Source organism: Mus pahari, chromosome 20 (genome assembly GCF_900095145.1).
Source record: "Mus pahari chromosome 20, PAHARI_EIJ_v1.1, whole genome shotgun sequence".
In the NCBI taxonomy this organism is placed as follows: domain Eukaryota; kingdom Metazoa; phylum Chordata; class Mammalia; order Rodentia; family Muridae; genus Mus; species Mus pahari.
Window position 1 is genome coordinate 30,179,283 of NC_034609.1, and position 20,337 is coordinate 30,199,619.

Here is a 20,337-nt window from a genome sequence, read left to right on the forward strand (position 1 = left end):
GGGGATTTATGTGTACATGGTGTGTGTGAACATCTTTGTGTGTAGGTGTTGCATATACACATGTGTGTACTTAAGTGCTCATGTGTAGGTCAGAGGCAAACTTCAGGTGTCAGTCCTGCATTTTCACCTCGTCTGAGGTGGTCTCTGCTGTTCAGCACTGCCAGCCTCCCATCTCGCCCTGCCTTACCCAGCGACCATGAGCTCTGACGATTCAGACTTAGGGTTGTCAGACTCCCACTGAGCTGTCTCCACAGCCTACTTGATGGTTCCCTTGTTCTCTGCTCTCTTACTGCTTCTCTCTGGGCTCACCTATAAGCTCTTACTTGGTAGAGGCAGCCTATAAAACTGTTGGGTGGGGGAGTTTGAGCAGCTGGTTAGAAAGCAGGCTGAAGCCCTCGCTTTCCATTTCCCATTTGTGTGATTCTTCTGGCATCACTAATGCTGGCAACATTTCACATTAGAAGCATTTGTAAATTGCATTAACATCACTAAGTTCCTTTTTCACAAGCTAAATAAATATACCAAGTGGAAAAAAGTATTCCCCAGGAAGCCCATCTGGACCCTGTGAATGCGTACTTGGTATACAGAGTGTGAGCCACCATTCCCTGAGGGCCTTGGAGTCCTGCAGAAAGTGCATGTCCTGGAGCAAGGCTGGTGTTGCCTGTTCTTGCAAGCATGAGGTTTGCTATCTTTAGGGTTAGAGTGCTGAGAGGCTCGTACTATTCCTGGAGTCATTTTCCTGGGCACTGCTGCCAGGTGGGCTGTGATGTGAGAAGGATGGCAGCTCAGCTTTGCCATGTGCCAGCTCTGTTCTCAACTCTCTGCTCTTCACTGTCTCCTCAGTGAAATTAGAAATGATAATGGGCCCTCTTCAAAGGACTGTCTGTGCATGGATGGGATGGGTGCATGCAATGGGCGCATGTGCCGTGCTTGCTGTTTGCAGGACACTAGGTGTGGTGTGTGTTAGTGGTTTCCTGGTAGTTTCTTAGCGATAATGTTTCATGGAGCAGGGATGCTCATTTGGTAAAGTGCTTGCTGTGCAAATATGAGGCCCTGAGATTTGTCTGATTCCTCACACTCACATAAAAATCCAGATGTGGTCATGCGCACTGATGGTCCCAGCGCTGGGAAGGCAGAGACAGGGGTGTCCCAGGGCTCACTCGCCAGTCCAGTCAACTGGTGAGGCTTGGTGTGAGGCTTTGTCTCTAAAACTAAAGTGGAGGTGACTAAGAAAGACACCTCATGTTGACCTCTGACCGCCACATACATATGCACAGATAACCAAGGCTGGGCATTGCGGTACACACCTGTATTCCCAGCGCTCAGGTGGTGGTAGGAGCAGAAATTCAAGTCCAGCCTTAGCTACATATGGAATTCAAGACTTGCTGGGCTACGGGAGACTCTGTCTTGCCTCAAAAAATAAGAACGGAGGGTGGTTATAATCATCAGGGTGCAGGTTAGATGTGTGTACAATCATCAAAGAACAAACTCAGTACGTGTTGAAAAGAGGAAAAAAATAAAAAATGTAATTTCATGATTCAGGGAACTTCTGCGTGGCTGTCAGTAAACACAGGTTCACATATTCAAAGTGGAAATTAGGAAACTACTTAAACAAACTTCACAGTATTGCCTTGAGTATGGATTTATTACTTGGACCTTATTAAAGAGCTCACTGAGATAACTGAGTGGTGAACACTCCTGTTGACCTGAGTTTGATCTGCAGAACCCACGTAATGAAAGTGACTCCCACAAGTTGTCCTCTTGACTTTCCCATGTCCTCCAGGACATGCTTGAGCAAGCACACACACAAACACAAACAAATAAAATAAGTAAGTGTGAGAGGATTTGATAGCTAGCCAGGTGCTCTAGGTTCTTACTGATCTTCAGCCGCTGGCCACCAGTGTTCCCTAGTGTAACCCTTCTTTTCTTCAGACTTGACTAACACTATCCTGCCTCGGTGTGAATTTTTAGACCTGTTTGTAGTCAGCACAGCTTTGGAGCCTTCGTAATTAAACATCATATTGGCATGCCTGATGTTATCATTCATTGTAATTACAAAGACAGCCGTTATGCAGTCCTTGATATAATAACCAGCTTCCCTAGTTTGTGCAATTTCCTGGAATTTGGGTGTTGAAATTATCATTAGTTTCCACTGTAATGAGAACGCCCCTATATCAGTGGACATACCTGGCTGAGGCATGGCCTCCTTCTTCCTCTCCCTTCTGACATGGTCTCCGAACAATACATAATCAGTGAGTGTTTCTTCGTAGTCATAAAGAAAGGTTCTTTGCATCTGATCCCTTCTCCTTGTCTTTTGTCTTCTCTGTCTCTCCCTCCCTGCCCTCCTTTTCTCCTCCCCCCCCCCACTTCCTTTCTCCCGCCTTTGTCAGGCTAGCCTTAAGGTATGTAACCCAGGCTGGCCTTGAACTTATGATCCTCCTCTGCCCCCCAAATGCTGGGATTGTAGGAGTCATCGCAGTGCTCAGCAGACCACTTCCCTGGACTGTAACTCATTGTCCTTTCAGACTAGAACTTCTCCTACTGATGGATACATATCTTTTGTAACTCATTGTCCTTTCAGACTAGAACTCCTACTGATGGATACATATCTTTTGTAACTCATTGTCCTTTCAGACTAGAACTTCTCCTACTGATGGAAACATATCTTTTGTAACTCATTGTCCTTTCAGACTAGAGCTTCTCCTACTGATAGATACATATCTTTTGTAACTCATTGTCCTTTCAGACTAGAACTTCTCCTACTGATGGATACATATCTTTTGTAACTCATTGTCCTTTCAGACTAGAGCTTCTCCTACTGATGGATACATATCTTTTGTAACTCATTGTTCTTTCAGACTAGAACTTCTCCTACTGATGGAAACATATCTTTTGTTACTCATTGTCCTTTCAGACTAGAACTTCTCCTACTGATGGANACTCATTGTCCTTTCAGACTAGAACTTCTCCTACTGATGGAAACATATCTTTTGTTACTCATTGTCCTTTCAGACTAGAACTTCTCCTACTGATAGATACATATCTTTTGTAACTCATTGTCCTTTCAGACTATAACTTCTCCTACTGATGGATACATATCTTTGTCTTTCTAGTTTTCAAGGGCTGGGTGCAAGTGCAGACATTCACAATCATCCTGTCCTCCTGACAGCATGTGCTTGTGTTTGTTTGGTTAGGGTTTTTGGAGACAGAGGCTCATACAGCCTAGAATGACCTCAGACTCACCATGTAATTGAGTATAGCTTTGAACTTGTGATCTGTCTACCTCTACCTCCAAAGTGTTGGAATTACACATGAATGCTACTATGAACAGCCATTCCCCCTCTCCTTTTTAAAAACCTACCCTTTAAATGTTTTTTTAAGATTTGGGTTTTTTTATACGTATTTGTATGAACGTTTTGCTCACACGTATGTGTGTGCACTCTGTGTACTTGTGCATAGAGGCAGAAGAGGGTCCTGGTCTCCTGGAATTGATGTTGGGATTGTAAGTTTCTTTGTGAGTGTTGGGCTTCTGCAGGAGTAGCACGTGCTCTCATCCCTGGCCCACCCCATTCCAACTTTAGACTGCGTCTTTAGGCAGTGCTTGTTGCTTACCCTGTGGATGTTCATTGGCAGTGAAGCCCAGTAATCAGCCTGTCTTCTGTGTTTGCTTCCTCAAGTACTTGTCCCTAAGTGTTTCCAGAGGGTCCAACAGTCTTGCCAAACACATATCATTGTTCTGCTCCTTGTTCTGTCTGTTGCTCTGGACTGCAGACACTTGTCTCAGACTCTGTTGTCCTTATTTGTGGACTTACACCTTTCCTTCTCTTCTCTCCACCCGCTGCTTCACTCTTCTGCCCCTCCTCTCCCTTCCCTCCCGTCCCCTCCCCTCCCCTGCATTCCCCTCCCCTCTCCTCCATTGCCACTCAAGGGAGATTTAAGGAAGATGAAAACATAGATATTTATGGTTATTATGCCACATTTGGTCGCAAATGTAGCTTAGATTTCCATGTCTATTCTGGGAATATTTGATAAATGTGTATTTCCTCTGTTTTAAGTACAGTTGAATTCTGAACACACTGTTGTAATCTCAGTTTTCCCTTAACAATGGGACTTGGAATTAATTCTGTAACAGCTCTTAAAAAGCTGCTGCTTCATTCGTGTGGGGGAGGGGTACATCAGGTTTTACTGGATGAATGACCATGATTTAACCAGCTCTCTATTCGTTAGCATTTAATTTGATTTGAGTCACTTCTATTATAAATAGTGCCACAGTGATGATTTTTATGCATAGTAATGATTTACTTGTACTGATGTGTGTTAGAATAAATTCTTAGAGTAGAATTTCTGACTTAATGCAGAATTTATATAGTTTTTTAACCCAGTGGACCATTTTCACCATTTTCCTAAGAATGCAGGCCATTCTATGAAATGTGAGATCTTGACTTTCCCTCGTTTAGCTCACAGGAAGCCATTTTCTTTTACACCGCAGGGGCAGCCAAAGCCAGTTTGGAACTGAGACTCTGCCCTTGGCAGTGCCTTTCCCTCTGCATTTGAGATATGCCATGCTGTTTTAGCCTATTTTTATCTATCTAAAAGCCTAAAAAAGAAGACAAGAAGTGCTCTTTATTTGGATTTTTGTTTAGATCTATCGGGCACTTGGGAAATAGGAGACTGAGAAGTTCAAGGTCTTCCTTGGCTATAGAATGAGTTTAAGATCAGCCTGGGTTACATGAAAAACTGTCGCAAGAAAAGGAGGGGGGGTGGCTGAAGAGATGGCTCAGTGGTTAAGGGCACCATCTGCTCTTCCAGAGGTCCTGAGTTCAAATCCCAACAACCACATGGTGGCTCACAACCATCTGTAATGAGATCTGATGCCCTCTTCTGGGGTGTCTGATGACAGCTACAGTGTACTCACATATACAAAATGAATAAATCTTTTGGGCAGTGGTGGCGCACGCCTTTAATCCCAGCACTTGGGAGGCAGAGGCAGGCGGATTCCTGAGTTCGAGGCCAGCCTGGTCTACAGAGTGAGTTCCAGGATGGCCAGGGCTACACAGAAAAACTCTGTCTCGAAAAACAGAAAAGAAAAGGAAAGGAAAGGAAAGGAAAGGAAAGGAAAGGAAAGGAAAGGAAAGGAAAGGAAAGGAAAGGAAAGGAAAGGAAAGGAGAAAAGGAAAGGGGAGGGGGAAGGAAGCTAAGTAATACATAAACATATAGGGGCGCTCGGCGAGTGTGTGCGCGGACATAATCCTAGCACATGGGGGGCAGAGGCAGGTGGGTCTCTGCAGACCAACGTGGTCTACACAGTGAGTTACAGGCCCCCATGGCTATGTAATAAGATCCTGTTGTCATCCCCTTCCCCTTCCCCTTCCTCTTCTTCCTCTTCTCGATTTTTCAAGACAGGGTTCTTTGTGTACACCTTGCGGTACCTGGCTGAGGTCCTGTCTTAAAAGGGGAGGGAGGGGGAGGACAGTTCGAGAGAAAGAAGGACGAGGAGCAAGATAAGGTAGTTCAGTGGGTAGAGGCACCTGCTGCCAAGCGCCGTGACCCGGTTTAATGTCTGGGACCAGCATGGTAGAAGGAGAGAACCAACTCCTGCAGGTTGTCTCTGACCTCCACGTACACACATGGCACATGCACACACACATACATAAGTACATGTAATAAAAATTTAAATTGTGCCGGGCGTGGTGGCACACACCTTTAATCCCAGCACTTGGGAGGCAGAGGCGGATTTCTGAGTTCGAGGCCAGCCAGGGCTATACAGAGAAACCCTGTCTCGAAAAACCAAAAAAAAAAAAAAAATTTAAATTGTACATGTTCATAGTGTGCCGTGTAATGTTTCAATACATGTAGGTAATAGCTTTCTGAGTACCATAGTCCCTTCCCTCATCATAGGCTTCATCCGCATGTGCAGTTTAAGCTACAGATGTAGTCAATGGCCCTCGTGAATCCCCAGCACTAGAAATCATCATCTGTACAGTTCAAGAAATCCAGATATGGTAGTGTGTGATTATACTCCATCATTTGGGAGGCCGGGGCAGGAGGATCAGAAGGTCAGTAGCCTGGAACAGAGTTTCTCTGTTTGCAGAAGCATCTGAGGAGTTGGAATGAGTAGGTCATTTTCCGTACTTTGGGTGGTTGTTCTCTGCCCAGGGAAAGGGAGGCAGTTTAGTTGTGAAGTTGGGATGCCATTACCTACAATGGTCTGGTCCCTCCCCATCAATCACTAATTAAGAAAATGTCCTGCAGTGTGATCTTATGGAATTATCTTCTCACTTGAGGTTCCCTCTCAAATAACTCTAGCCTATGTCATGGTGACACAGAACTAGCCAGCACAGGAAGTTAGAAGGTTGGAGAACTGGGAAAAAAGACAGAAGGAAAGTCCAGGTAATGGCAGTACACACCTTTAATCCTAGCACTTTGGAGGCAGAGGCAAGCAGATCTCTGTGAGTTCAAGGCCAGCCTGATGTTCAGCCAACGCTACACAAAGAAACCTTCTCTCGAAACATACGCTAGAGTTTCTTAGCTTCTGTGTCCAAAAAGCCTGCTGAGTAGTCCAGTCAGACCTGGAGGCTCAGAGTCTCCCCAGGCTCTTCCCTTCCCTCCTTTCATGGCCTGCGTCTTGTCTCTGTGCTGGTGTCTTGTTGGGTAGGTTTTATCTTCACAGTAGGCACTGGAAGTCCAGGACACTAGGGGTGACGGGCTACCTTCTCTTGGAGTTCCAATCTGGGTTCTAGACTCCTTGCCTATTCCTGAACCAATCATTGTGGTAGGGATGGGGCAGAGTGTTGTAGTTTGTCAGCCTGAGTCCCAGCCAGAAGGAGGGCAAGTGGCTTTCCAGCACACTTAAGTAGCCCTCAGACAGAGACTGGGAGTGTGAACCACTGATTCCCAAAGGAACCCCAAGGTGGTGTCAGGAGACATAGAGAGACACAGCTATATGGCTGTTTGGCTAGAATAGTATGTTTGAAGAAGTGAATAACTATTTCTACTAAGGACTGGAGAAAGAGAGAAAATAGAAATAAACACTAGCAGGAGAGACATTGGGAAAGGGTGGTTTCAGAATCCTAGATAACAAAGTTCTGTCCAGCAAACGTCACTTCCCCAACTCTTCACTCCAAAGCACTGCTCTACTCCTCAAAGGGAACATCCACAGCCTCAGAAACAGGCCAAGAACAGCTTGCTATGCTAAAAGGTAAAAATAACAAACAGACAACACCTAGGTAGGCAGAGTTGTTCAGGACAAGGAGCAAAGACTAGCATACTCAGAGAGGGTTCTGTGGTCCTTGGATTTCAGGGAGAGGGATGGGGCAAGACAGAGGGGGGCATGGGGCTTCTTTAGGGGAAAAGAGGAAACACTGAGGATTGGCACACAGAATGAAGGGGCCTCATTTGTAATTTTAAGCAGTGGTTCCCACCATATGCAGTAAGGGTGGAAGCAGGCAGAACAATTAGAGGCTTTGGAAAAGCTGACCTGGCATTGGCAACCTGAGAGGCTGAGCTACAATTGGGGAGCCCTCGGAAACACTTCCTTCTTTATGTGTGGTTTCTTTTTCCTGGCCGCAGGAGAGATGTGCATCCTCCCTTTAGAAGGGGATAACCTTTCCTCTCTGAGCAAGAATTTCTACAGTGTGGAGAGCAGCAGGCTTATTCTCTAAGGTCATTTCCCCCTTACTGCATCCATGCTGAGGTTGAGTATAAAGCTGGGCTCAGGTGTGATAGCACTTTTGTAGGGTACATACTGTGGAGGCCCTGCATGGATGGCAGAAGGGGTCCAGGAAATTGGCCATCATCTGAGATCTGATACCTGCCGTGCCCAGAAGGCTCTGAAAATGGGGAAATTGCTGTGTCAATCACAGTTTTACAAGAGAAATCAGACTGTAATGAAGAGCTATGGCAAAGGTAGGAAGCACTTCTGTGCTTTGGGCTGAAGTCCACAGAACATTTCCTCTCACCAAACCCTAGAATCGTAAAATCCAGAGGATCCCTGGTGGTCCCTTGCTGCTGTGTCAATTCCAGCCATGATTTATAGGGACCTAGCCTGTACTGCAGATGTCCATGGCAGTACCTCAGAGCCCTAGCTAGGATTAGCAAATCCAGAGATGTGGGTTCCCAGTCACCATCTTCCACTTACAAAGAGCATCTGTCCTAATAGAGACAGCCTTGGCCTGCAGTGTTACAGGTAGGTTTAAATGTGGGCTGCTGAGATGGCTTAGAGTCAAGGTGCCGTGCCACCAAGGCTGATGGCCCGAGTTCAATACCCAGGATGCAGGTGGGAGAAAGGACAGAATTGACTCCTACACTTGTCCTCTGATACACACACACACACACACACAAATGTAAAAACAAATAAATCAATCTTTGTATCCATCCCATCACAGATATCTAGGTTACTTGTCTTCCCATCCTACATAATGAGTTCTTTCTTTCTTTCTGTTTTGAACCCAGGGGTTGCCCTTCTCTCAGATGTGTATCCTGAAGAAATCTTGGTTGATCTGTTGGCCAAATACGACAGTGGGAAAGACAAGCACAGCCCTGAGACCAGAATGAAGGTTGGCGAGGTCCTGATGCGAGTTGTCAGGGCACTGGGTGAGTCTGGTTTGTTCACTCCATTCCTCTGACACTGGGCAGTGCAGTATTGCTCTGTCTGTGTACTGGAAGGCCCCTCTGCCAGCAGGTGAGGACCGATTAATGATGATGACTGGTTAGGGATTGAACACATGCTCAGCCAAGGCTCTGTGAAGATTTCTTTCCCCACGGCTGCTTAGTCTCCCTCTCCAAGAGCTGTGCTTTGCTGGGGCCCCTGTGAGTGGGGTGGGCTCTCAGAATGCAGGCTAGCTGATCTGAGATACACTGTTTAGGCAGTACTCAAGCGGGCAGGCCTCTATGTCACAGCCTGCTGCCTCAGCCGCCAGAGCGCTGGGAGTATGGGTGCCCCAGCTTGGAGGTCAATGTGTAATGGACCTGGAAAGAGACTTGACACCTGAGAGGAGCAAGCCCACCAGGGTGAAATCCAAGCAGGCCGGGGAATGGAGAGCTAGCGAGGACTGTCCGCCGTGCCAGGTTGCCAGTGTGGATGGTCGCAACCAGTTTCCCAACCAGTCCTTTAAGCAAGTTGTTAGAGCTGTGGTGGATGTGAGGCTGTGGCTCAGCTGCCTTCAGCAGTGTGTCCAGTATTCCTTCGCCGTGAGTGATAGGGCGAAGGACAGACCCCCTGACGTGAAGTTGCTCTCTGCCTAGAAGCTGCAGAGGTGTTTTCTGTGAGCTGCTCTGGCTCGGTTAGGGATCCTCTCCTCTCCTTCCTGGTGCTTCTTCATTCAGTGTCCGCATGTACAAATGAGGATATTCATACCATATGAGGCCATATTCCAATAATAAAATTAAAAGAAGCAAGTGGACCTAGTAACTGTGATCCCAGCTATTGAAGAGACTGAGGTGGCAGTGTGTGTGTGTGTGTGTGTGTGTGTGTGTGTCATAGTTTGAGTCCTGCCTGCTTTCCAGAAAGAGTTAAAAAAAAAACCTGCCCAACTAAGTAAGACCCTATTTCAAATGTTGAAAGAGGCATGGGGATATAGCTCAATGATAGAGTACTTGCCTAAACTCTGTAAGGACCTGGGTTTAATCCCTAATATTGCCAAGAAAATAAATAAATAAAAATTAAAAGTTTAAGAAAAAGAGAAACCATAAGAGGGGCACTGGAGAGATGGCTCAGACCATACTGGAAAGCCCCAGCTGTCCTGGAAATTGCTCTGTAGACCAGAGTGGCCTCAAACTCAGAGATCCACCTGCCTCTGCCTCCCAAGTGCTGGAGTTAAAGGCGTGTGCCACTCATGGCCAGTCATCTTGTTCACATCATCATCCAACACCTATAATCTGAAAATTTGAAATCCCAAATGGTCCAAAATCTAAACTTTTTGAGTGCTTGTCATGACATCAAAAGTGGAAATTTCTGAACCACAAAACTTTGTTTTATTTAAAAAAAAAATGTTTTGCCGGTCACTGGTGGCGCATGCCTTTAATCCCAGCACTTGGGAGGCAGAGGCAGGTGGATTTCTGAGTTTGAGACCAACCTGGTTTACAAAGTGAGTTCCAGGACAGCCAGGGCTACACAGAGAAACCCTGTCTCAAAAAAAAAAAAAAAAATCAAAAAAAAATGTTTTAAGTAAAATTGCTTTCAGTTTAGGCATACGATGGTACTCAAAACAGAAATTAATTTTGTATTTATATTTAGGCATATTAAAGTATTGCAAAGTTCAGAAAATTATGAAATCTGAAGAGCTCTGATATTCAGCTTCTTGGATAAGGGGGCAGCACCTGTGCCAATGTGCCAGGTGCACAAAGGGAGGACCTTGTGCCAGTGTGCCAGGTGCACAGAGGGAGGGCCTTGGAGCCCTTTACAGTTAAATAAGGCGTACCTGTGTGGCACAGCAGTATTTTATTGTGCTGATGTGTGAGGTCCTCATAAGCCCCAGTGTTATGAAGCTGGCCTATTTTGCACCCCAGTTGTCTTGCCTGGGCCTTGTTCCCGAGTCAGCAGTTTGTAGTGGTGAGGAGGGAGCTGGGTGCAGTGCGGCAGAGCCTGCTCTTGGCCTCCCCTCAGCTCCTAGGTGGTGGTGGGAAAGCAACAAGAGTTCATTTCTCTTTCTGTTTTTAAAACTAGGGCTGGCTGTGGTAGCAGAGACAGGCAAGTCTCTGTGAGTTCAAGGCCAGCATGGTCCACAAGGTAAGTTCCAGGCAGCCAGGCCTACATAGTGAGTTGCTCTCAAAAATCAAAATCAATCAAACAAATATAAACAAAACAAAAATCCCTCGGGATAGACTGTGTAGTCAGCAGTGTTCGCGGTGCCCTGATTTTATGGCACTCGGTGTACTTACTACCACTCAAACCAGCAAAGCCCAATAACCCAGAAAGCTTCCTTTGCCCTTTCTAGTCTGCCTGCCCCAGAGTTAAGCAATCTTCTGAAAAAAAAAATTTTATCATTTTCAGTTTACTTTGATTGTTCTTGAACCTCATTTTAATGGAATTAATCCCCATTTCTAGTGTGCTGGGAGAGCTAGACACTTGTGAACTAGGTTAAATCTGGAAGTGTAAACATACTGTACTTCTCAGGTCATCCACTCTCAGTGATGTTGAGCTTAACCCTGGTCTTTTTGGGGGGACCTCTTTGTTATAGACCCAGTAACTGCTGTGGGTTAACTAATCGTGGACAATCCTATCTAGATACATTTTTTTTTCTGTTTTTTTGGCATTTTTTTTATTACTTCTTTTATTTTTGAGTTCATAATTGCATCGTTTTCTCCTTCCCTCCATACCTTCCCATATACCTCCCATATTTCAGTTTTTGCTGTCTTTCAATTTTATGGCAGTTTTTTCATTAATTGGTATTGCATGCATATATGCATTAATAATGGCTGACCCTTTGGATAACCAGTTGGTGGCTTATCCCTGGGAAGGCTGTCTCTCCTGCTCTCAGCTTTCTGTGGTGGCCTGGAGTTCTTTGTGTGGGGTGGAGGCCCCAGGGTCTTCCCCTGTCCACTTTGGTATGTCTATCGTTGTTCTTGATCAGCACATCTTTAAGAAGTCATGTTGGTGAGACTTTATGGATATAACTACTACTACTACTTCTTCTTCCTTTTCCTCCTTTTTTTAAGATAAAGTCCTGCTTTATAGCCCAGGCTGGCCTTCCACTTGCAGTCTTCCTGCTTCAGTTTCTCAAATGCTGAATTTGAGGATTATAGATCACCATACCCAGACAGGATTTCACTTTATAAAGGTTTATTTTTATTATTTTTAACTTTGTGTGTGTGCAAGTATTTTGGAATTTAGACACACTGGACTCCAGGCTGTGGAGTTACAGGTGGTCATGAGACACCTGATTTGGGTGCTGGGAACTGAGGTCCTCTCTAAGAGTTTGCAGTTTGGGAACTGAGGTCCTCTCTAAGAGTATGCAGTCTGGGAACTGAGGTCCTCTCTAATAGTATGCAGTCTTAGGCAGACAGATCTCTATGAGTTCAAGGTCAGCCTGGTCTACAAAGCTAGGTCTAGAAAACCAAAAGGAAGGAAGGAAGGAAGGAAGGAAGGAAGGAAGGAAGGAAGGAAGGAAGGAAGGAAGGAAGGAAGGAAGAAAGGAAGGAAGGAAGGAAGGAGAAGGGAAAGGAAGAAAGAAGGAAAGAGAGAGGAGAGGAGAGAAGAAGGGAGGGAGGACTATGCATTCTACCTGCTGAGCCATCTCTCCAACCCTACAGTTTCATTTTTTTGAGTCTGTGTATTTAAAGATCTTGAATCATTGATGTTTATAGTGTAGATGTTTTCTTCTTCTGTTGTTACTATTTTAGTTTTGTTTCTGAAACAAAGTTATAATTTTGTTTGTTTTGGTATAGGTAAATCTATCTTAATGTGTGTGTGTGTGTGTGTGTGTGTCTGTGTGTCCCTTTTGATGTAGAGATCATTGAGGTAGGATTTTGACTTTGTCTTTTTAAAGAAACTATTTAATTTTTTTTAACTTTTAGAAATGTAATATTAACAAATTGTTAAGTTGCCAGTCATCCCAAATATTTTTCCATCTGTTTCCTCTTGTGTGGTCCAATGTTGATATTGATAGTAATCTGTGTGCTATTATGTAATATTGCATTAAAAGAAAAACCACCTAGGAACATGTAAGACATTAACCGGGTGTGCTGACACACAGCCATAATCCTAGCCCTAGGAAGGTGGAGCTGGGAGATCTGGAGATCCAGGGTATCCTCCTCTGCGGAGTGAAGTTGAGGCCAGCTGGGACCTCAGGAGACCCATCCCGCAGTTACTTAACAGTTATGTAAACTTCATCTTTGTATGAATGACATACTCCAAATTTTCTGTTCCTCAACCTAGGGAGTCCCTCTGCTGACTCAGGTATATGTTGACACATGTCACACAGATGCATTTCCAGTTATTAGGCTTAGTTTCTCATTCTTTTTTTTTGTTGTTGTTTTGTTTTGTTTTGTTTTGTTTTTCAAGGCAGGGTTTCTCTGTATAGCCCTGGCTGTCCTGGAACTCACTTTGTAGACCAGGATGACCTCGATCTCAGAAATCTGCCTGCCTCTGCCTCCCAAGTGCTGGGATTAAAGGCGTGCGCCACAATGCCTGGCCTTAGTTTCTCATTCTTAAAACATATTCATCCCCGGGGCTGTGGCTTAGCAGTAAAAGCATGTGCTGCTCTTCCCAAGGACCTGAGTTCGATTCCTAGCACCCATCATCAGGCAGCTCAGACCTGCCTATAAGTCCAGCACCAGGGGGATCTGATGGCTATGGCCTCCACAATACCCTGCACTTATGTGCACACACCCCCACTCTCCACACACAACCCCCCCCCAGAAACATAATTTTAAAAAATAAATCTTTTAAGGAATTATTTATTCATTTCCATAGAACACCCACAGATTCTCTTACATTTCTACACAGCTAACTTGATGTATTTTCTACCAATCATGCTAGCACATTTTTCATTTTGGTATGGGTTGCTGAGAATCAGACCCATGGCCTTGTGCATTCTAGGCAAGGGCCCTGCTACTAAGTTATCTGCTCAGAATGTTGCAAGGATAGCTCTCTGCTACCTGCCTTCAGAGCTTGTGGCCACCTTTGAAGTCACTCAGTGCTTTACCCTTGGTCTTCCGTCTGACCTCTTTAATGGACCAGAAGCTGAACTACTAAATGCCTGCTGTGTTTAGGGGATGCGTTGTTTTCTCATCATGAGGAATGGGTAAGAGTAAAGATTGGGTTTATTATTGTTGTTTTGCTTTTTAAAATTTGTTTGGTTGAATTTTGGGTGTGATGCTAGGGACTGAACCTGGGACCTCACACGTGCTAAGCACACACTTGACCACTGAATCATACTCATCAGAAGTTGCTTTTTATCTGTATGTGGTTCCTTTTCAAGCTGGGGTCACAAATCTTTGATGCAACACTATTAACAATCCTGCCTGTAGTGATATCCAGCCACTCTCTGAATTTGAATTTAGATTTATCAAGTTTGAAACCACAAATTCCTCATTGTCTGTACTTTCTAAAGTTCAAAATTCTTTTATTTTTTTGTTTTATTTTGTTTTTTGTTTTTTGGTTTTGTTTTTTTTTTTTTTTTTTTTTTTTTTTTTTTTTTTTTTTTTTTTTTTGTGTGCCCGGTTTTTTTTTTCTTTTTTTTTTTTTTTTTTTTTTTGTTTTTTTGGTTGGTTTGTTTGTTTTTTGGGGTTTTGTTTTTGGTTTTGTTTTTTTTTTTTTTTTTTTTTTTTTTTTTTTTTTTTTTTTGGTTTTTCGAGACAGGGTTTCTCTGTGTAGCTCTGGCTGTCCTGGAACTTACTCTGTAGACCAGGCTGGCCTACAGAAATCCGCCTGCTTCTGCCTCCCAAGTGCTGGGATTAAAGGTGTGCGCCACCACCGCCCGGCTCAAAATTCTTTATCTTGAATATTTTCCCCACCTACTTCATCTTGGGGACAAGGACATGGCGTAGTTCAATTCAGAGACATTTACTGAAGTAAGTGTGACTGTCCTCTTCTAACTGAGGACCCTGAAGGAGGGAGCCAGGAGTTCTAGGCCAGCCTGGGCTGCATAGCAAGATCCTGGGAGCAGGAAGCTGGGAGGGAGGAAGAGAGACAGACAGATAGATAGACACGCAAACTCAGACATTTATTGAGTAGCCACTTAATGGTAGACCTGTGGACAGCTGGAAGTTGGGGCAGGAAGCTTTGAGTTCAGCTGGAGGTGTCAGTGGTGGGGAGGGGCCTGCTATGGCATTGTGTGGACATACCTGACTGTGGCAGTGTGTGCAGTGTGTGCAGAGACGTGTGTTGCTGGTGTTCCCTCGCTTTGTTTTGTTTGTAGCACAGCATGGCTGGGCAGTCTGGGAAAGTCACTTTGCCATGGTTCAGAGATTTCTCCCCTCACAGCAGAGGTTTGAGGTGAAAGGTGGGAAGATAGGTGAGTAATATGTCACCAGGCAGAACGTTCACGGACCTCAGCTTCACCAAACCAGCCTGGCAGATGGGGACTCAGTGGGCTGGCTGGCTTTCTTTCTTTCTTTCTTTCTTTCTTTCTTTCTTTCTTTCTTTCTTTCTTTCTTTCTTTCTTTCTTCCTTTCTTTCTTCTTTTTTTAAACCACGTTGGCCTCAAGCTGACTATGGAGTCAAGGCTAGCCTTGAACTCCTTATCCTCTTGTCTCTACCAGGCAAGTACTGGAATTACAGACACGAATGCAACACACCTAGCTTAGAATCATGTTTTTAAGGTCAGGGATATGGTGACTAGAAGTTCTTGCCACAGTGTTTGCAGACCTGAGTTTTGTCCCCAGAGCCTATGTAAAATCAGATGTAGATGTGATAGTGTGTCCGTAGGACTGGTGCTTCCACAGGAAGATGGAAGTGGACACTGGTGCATTCCTGGAGGCTCCCAGGCCAGCCAGCCAGCTTTGCTCAGTGTTGAACAAGAGATTCTCTCCCCAGCAAGATGAAGGATAAGGACTAACACCTAAGGTGGTCCAGGCACTGTGACATGCATGCCTCACCACACACATACACTCACAGACACACAAACACACTCATAGACATACATGCACACACACATATACGCCCTGCCACATGTGATTCGGTCAGCACGGGTGTGGCTCAGCTCCTCAAGCCTTTAGACTCATATAATTTGGGAACAGTAATGTGGTCGGAGCTAAAGACAGAAGTCCAGTCTAATTTATTAGTTTATTTTAAAATATATAAATAGACCTTTCTCGTCCCCCAATTGTACAATAACACAAGGTTATTTCATATCATTTTTTAAAAAGTATTTGAAAGTATGAAAAACGAGACTCTCATCATCATTTGTCAACTACTCCTGGTTTAAATTTTACTTTCCTGAATGATGCTAAGGACTAGACCTAGGGTTTCGTGTGTACATGATCTATACCGTTGAGCTACAGGGCCAGCCTTCAGGTTAGGTTTTAATAACTTTTTTCTCAGAGTTATATTTATATGTATATTCTTGTTTTCATCTAACATTATTCATGAATACTTTTCTTCTTTTATTATTTCTATTTATTCTGTAGTGCATTTTTCTGTGTGATCTCTGTGTTTTTCTGTGTGTATGTATGTGCATGTGTGTGTGTGTGTGTGTGTGTGTGTGTGTGTGTGTGTGAGTGCTGTGTGTGTAGGTCAGGGGCAGCATGCAGTAGTCCTCGTCTTTGAGCATCCAGGTCCCAGGATTGTCAGGCTTAGCGGCAAGTGTCTTTACTTTCAGAGTCCCCACTGAAGCCTGTTTTCTTTCTTTCTCCCTTACTTCCTGGCTTGCTTTCTCTCATTCTCTTTCCTTTTCTTTTTAATGGTCTTGCAATGTTGCCAAAGCTAGCCTTGAACTCTCAGCTCAAGCTATCCCCGTCCAGTTCATGAGTACTTTCTATATCAATACTTTCCTAAAAATACAGTGGTTAACAATTGTGTTATCATCAATGACCTGAATGGGCCGTGATTTAATTTAGATATCTTGTAGGGAAACGTTCTCTAATTGGGCTGATGCTAGTTTCTTTCTGATTGCAAGAAGAATGCTGCTGATTTTTCTATTCACTCCCTCTGGTTCCTTTGATTCCTTTCTTAGAATTGGCTCCTGGGGAGAAATGATTAGGTTAGAGCACACGTGTGCTTCTAAGACTCTCCATTTTTACAGCGAGGTTTTCCTTCAGAAATGTTCATTTGGACGGCAACAAATGAGTCTGCCAGTGTCTCCCAGATAAAACTCTCCCATGGTTTCTAACTAAACTTCCAAACCCATCCATTTGTCTCCCACTGTGTGTGCCTTTGCTCCACAGTGAGAGGGAAGGTGGAATGTGTGACTAAGTGTGAGTCTCCTGTGAGAGCAGCTACAGGCTGGTAGTGTCACGGAGAAACAGAAAGAACAGCACTTCTTAATTATTTTTAGAGGTAGGATGTAGTCTTTCAGTCAGCAAGCTCAGACAGGTTTCCGTTTGCAGCATCAGACTTGTAAAGAGGAGAGTAGAAGGCCAAGGTCACGCTGCTCCATCTGGAGTTTGCCTGTAGGACATCGGGAATCCAGATTTGAATGAGGGTGGGGCAGAGGACTCAGTCATGGATCTTTGTTGGCATATGCCATGGCAGGTGGAATTACCCAGAATCCCGAGGCAAAACCATGTCTTCTCTCAGCATACTCTTTTCTAGAAAAAGGGTGGGTCCAGGCTTTAGGGTGTATTTTTAACTGTCGAAACTTGCAAAACTCCCTCTCAACCCCTTTCCATGCTTCTGGCTTGGACCTTATGTTTAAGGCTAGCAAACCCTTTGCCCCTCAAAGTTCATTCAAGCGATGAGATACCTAGGACCCACGTTTCTCCCAGCCCAACCAGCTCCAGAATAAAGCCCATAATCTGATTTTAGGAAACCTATAATCTGTCCAGAGACTATTCAGTCTCAGATGCTGCTCTGACAACCCATCTTCTTCCAGCCAATTATAGAAAACAAAGGAAAATGGAACATAGTCAGCCTTCATATCCCTGTGTTCAGCGTCTCTTAATTCACCCAACTGCAGATTGAAGACTTTTTTTAAAGGTTTATTTATTATTATATGTAAGTACACTGTAGCTGTCTTCAGACACACCAGAAGAGAGAGTCAGATCTCATTACGGATGGTTGTGAGCCACCGTGTGGTTGCTGGGATTTGAACTCAGAACCTTTGGAAGAGCAGTCAGTCAGTGCTCTTAACCACTGAGCCATCTCTCCAGCACCTGAAGACATTTTTTAAAAAAAAAAAATTTTGTGCACTAAGCGTGTGTGCAAACCTTTTCTTAAAACTATCCTGAAAGCAATAAAATAGAAGAGCTATTTAATAGCATTTACATTATAGTAGATACTATAAGCCTTCGAGAGATGAGGTAAAGTTTCTGGGAAGCTATGCGTAGGTTTTATAAGGGACTTTCTCTCGTGCAGATATTGGAATCTGCCAGTGGCTGCAGAGACCAGTCCCTCACAGACCCTGAGTAACAGCTCTAATTGGATTTGTCTAACAGGCAGTGGTGAGTTCCAGTTGGGTTAGGCTGGTAATTAAGATGAAAGAATGACTATTAAATAGCTATATACTATTTTACAGAACGATGTCACAATTCACACCATCTATTCAATGAAAATTGTGACCTCCTTTCAAAGAGAAAGTTACTGTATCATTGCTTTCATTGCAAAGAGTAAAAGTGTCCTGTTTTGAGAAATGCGAAGCTGAGTGTGTTAGCACACCTTTAATTCCAGCACTGGGGAGACAGAGGCAGGCAGGTCTCTGAGTTGGAGGCCAGCCTGGTCAACATAATGATGAGTTCCAGGACAGCCAGAGCTTTATAGACCCTGTCTAAAATAAGAACAAACAAACTGAGATGGGGGAGGTAGAGACAGAGACAGAGAGAGACAGAGGTGAGGATAATAAATATGAAATATGAATCCAGAGGCTGGAGAGGTGAATCCATAGTTAAGAGCACTGACTTCCACAGGACCTGGGTTCTATTCCCAGCACCCCATTGGCAGGTAATAACTCTGCAGCTCCAGTTCTAGTTGACCCAGCACTCTTATGTGGCCCCTGTGGGCACTGCATGCACACAGACGTGTGAAGACAAACCACTCATACATAGTAGAGAGAAGGGGAAGGGGGAGGGAGAGGGAGAGGGAGAGGGAGAAGGAGAAGAGAAGTGAAGAGAGGAGACAGGCATAATGACCCAGCTTTAATGCCAGCACTTAGGAAGCAGAGGCCGGTGGTTCTCAGGGAGGTTGAGGCCAGCCTGGGCTACAGAGCAAGTTCAGACCAGATAGAGCTATCTGGGGAGACCCTGTCTCAAGAACAAAGAAAGAGCAAGAGAAAGAAAAGGAAGGAAGGAAAACATACACACTCAGAGAGTGTGGCCTAGTGATGTCGATGTAGCCAAGTAGAAGAATGCTTGGATTAGCAGTGAGAGGTCCTGGGTTTTATTTCCAGCACACAAAAACCAAAAAACCTAAAAAGCAACTCCAACACTAACGCATTCTGATTTTAAGTGACCTGTATTGACCATGCAAAGGATGGTAAAGGAAATCACCTTTAGAAGTTTGTTCCTGATGGAAGGGCTCAGTGCTTGACTCCAGGTCTCCAGGTAGATAGGGTAGTAATAGGTAGGAGTCTTACATGTTAGATGCATGACAGCAACGTACATGCTGTGACATGTGCATGTGTGCACATACACACATAACAATGTTTATAGTTAAATAATGTTAAGGAGTTAGTTGTTGTCTCTGCAGTGCTGTGTTTGTTGAGCCCAAGCTCAACATGAGTTCTAAGCAAGTCTTCTATTGTCCTGCATGCAAACACACACACATACATGCATGCACAAACACATACACATATATGTACACAGGCATGCACACACACATGCCATCATGGAAGACTAATTAGGTAGCTTGTCCAGTTAGCTTTATACTTTTTATACTTTTTTTTTTTTTTTAAATAAAAACATGCTCTTGCTAATATAGCCTAGACTGGCATTAAACCCACTGTCCTCCTGTCTTGGCCTCCTGCATGGTGGGTTTGTAGATATTACACTTACACCTGGAACTAAGTCTTGGTTTTGATTATTGTTTTTCTTTTAATTATTAATATGTAATAAGACTGATAATGATTTTCCAGACTTTGCTTCTATTATCTAAGGGATTGTCATGATTGATTTCCTAATGCTAAGGGATTGTCATGATTGATTTCCTAGCTAAGCCATTGACCCCTTGATATAACCACTTCCTACACTTCCTATGCTCTGCTACTGCTTTGCTTGATCATGTTTTGTTACATGTCTGTGCCTTTTTTATGAAAAGACTATGGTATATAGTCTCAGGTTTTTTGGAGGTGGGTATGGTTTCTTTAGATCGTTGTTTTGAGTTTGTTTTAGGACAATTCAGTCTTCAGAAATGATTTAGGAATTGTTCTCGGTTCTCTCTTTTTTTTTTTTTTTTTTTTAAAGATTTTCTATAGAGTTCGTTGTTTATTTCTAAATTCTTCATAGAATTTTCTTGTGAAGACATTTGGTAGTTCTCAGTATGTGAGAGGTTTGTTGATGATTATTTTGTTTTTTTGTTGAAACAGGATATCACTCTGAAGTACAGGCTGGTGTAAAATTCATTATGGTGGCTACCCTTCTGCCTCAGCCTCTCAAATTCTGGGGTCACAGGTATATGCTGCCATGACCAGCTGAAGGTTCTAACATTTCTTTTGTAGCTATAGGACATCTAAGACTTTCTTTTTTTTTTTTTTTTTTTTTTTTTTATTTTTTTTTTTCTTCCTCCTCCTCTTACTCTCTCATCTTCCT

The 20,337-nt window shown here is 43.9% G+C and overlaps 1 protein-coding gene across 1 annotated transcript in view; it reads left to right on the forward strand.

The window, feature by feature from the left end:
• The window catches only part of Tango6 (transport and golgi organization 6 homolog), a 165,354-nt gene that overhangs the window by 93,245 nt on the left and 51,772 nt on the right, over positions 1-20,337 (forward strand). Inside the window, exon 15 of the mRNA XM_021220424.1 lies at positions 8,452-8,592. Within this exon, the coding sequence (XP_021076083.1) occupies positions 8,452-8,592 (141 nt within the window). The remainder of the gene's footprint in view (positions 1-8,451; positions 8,593-20,337) is intronic.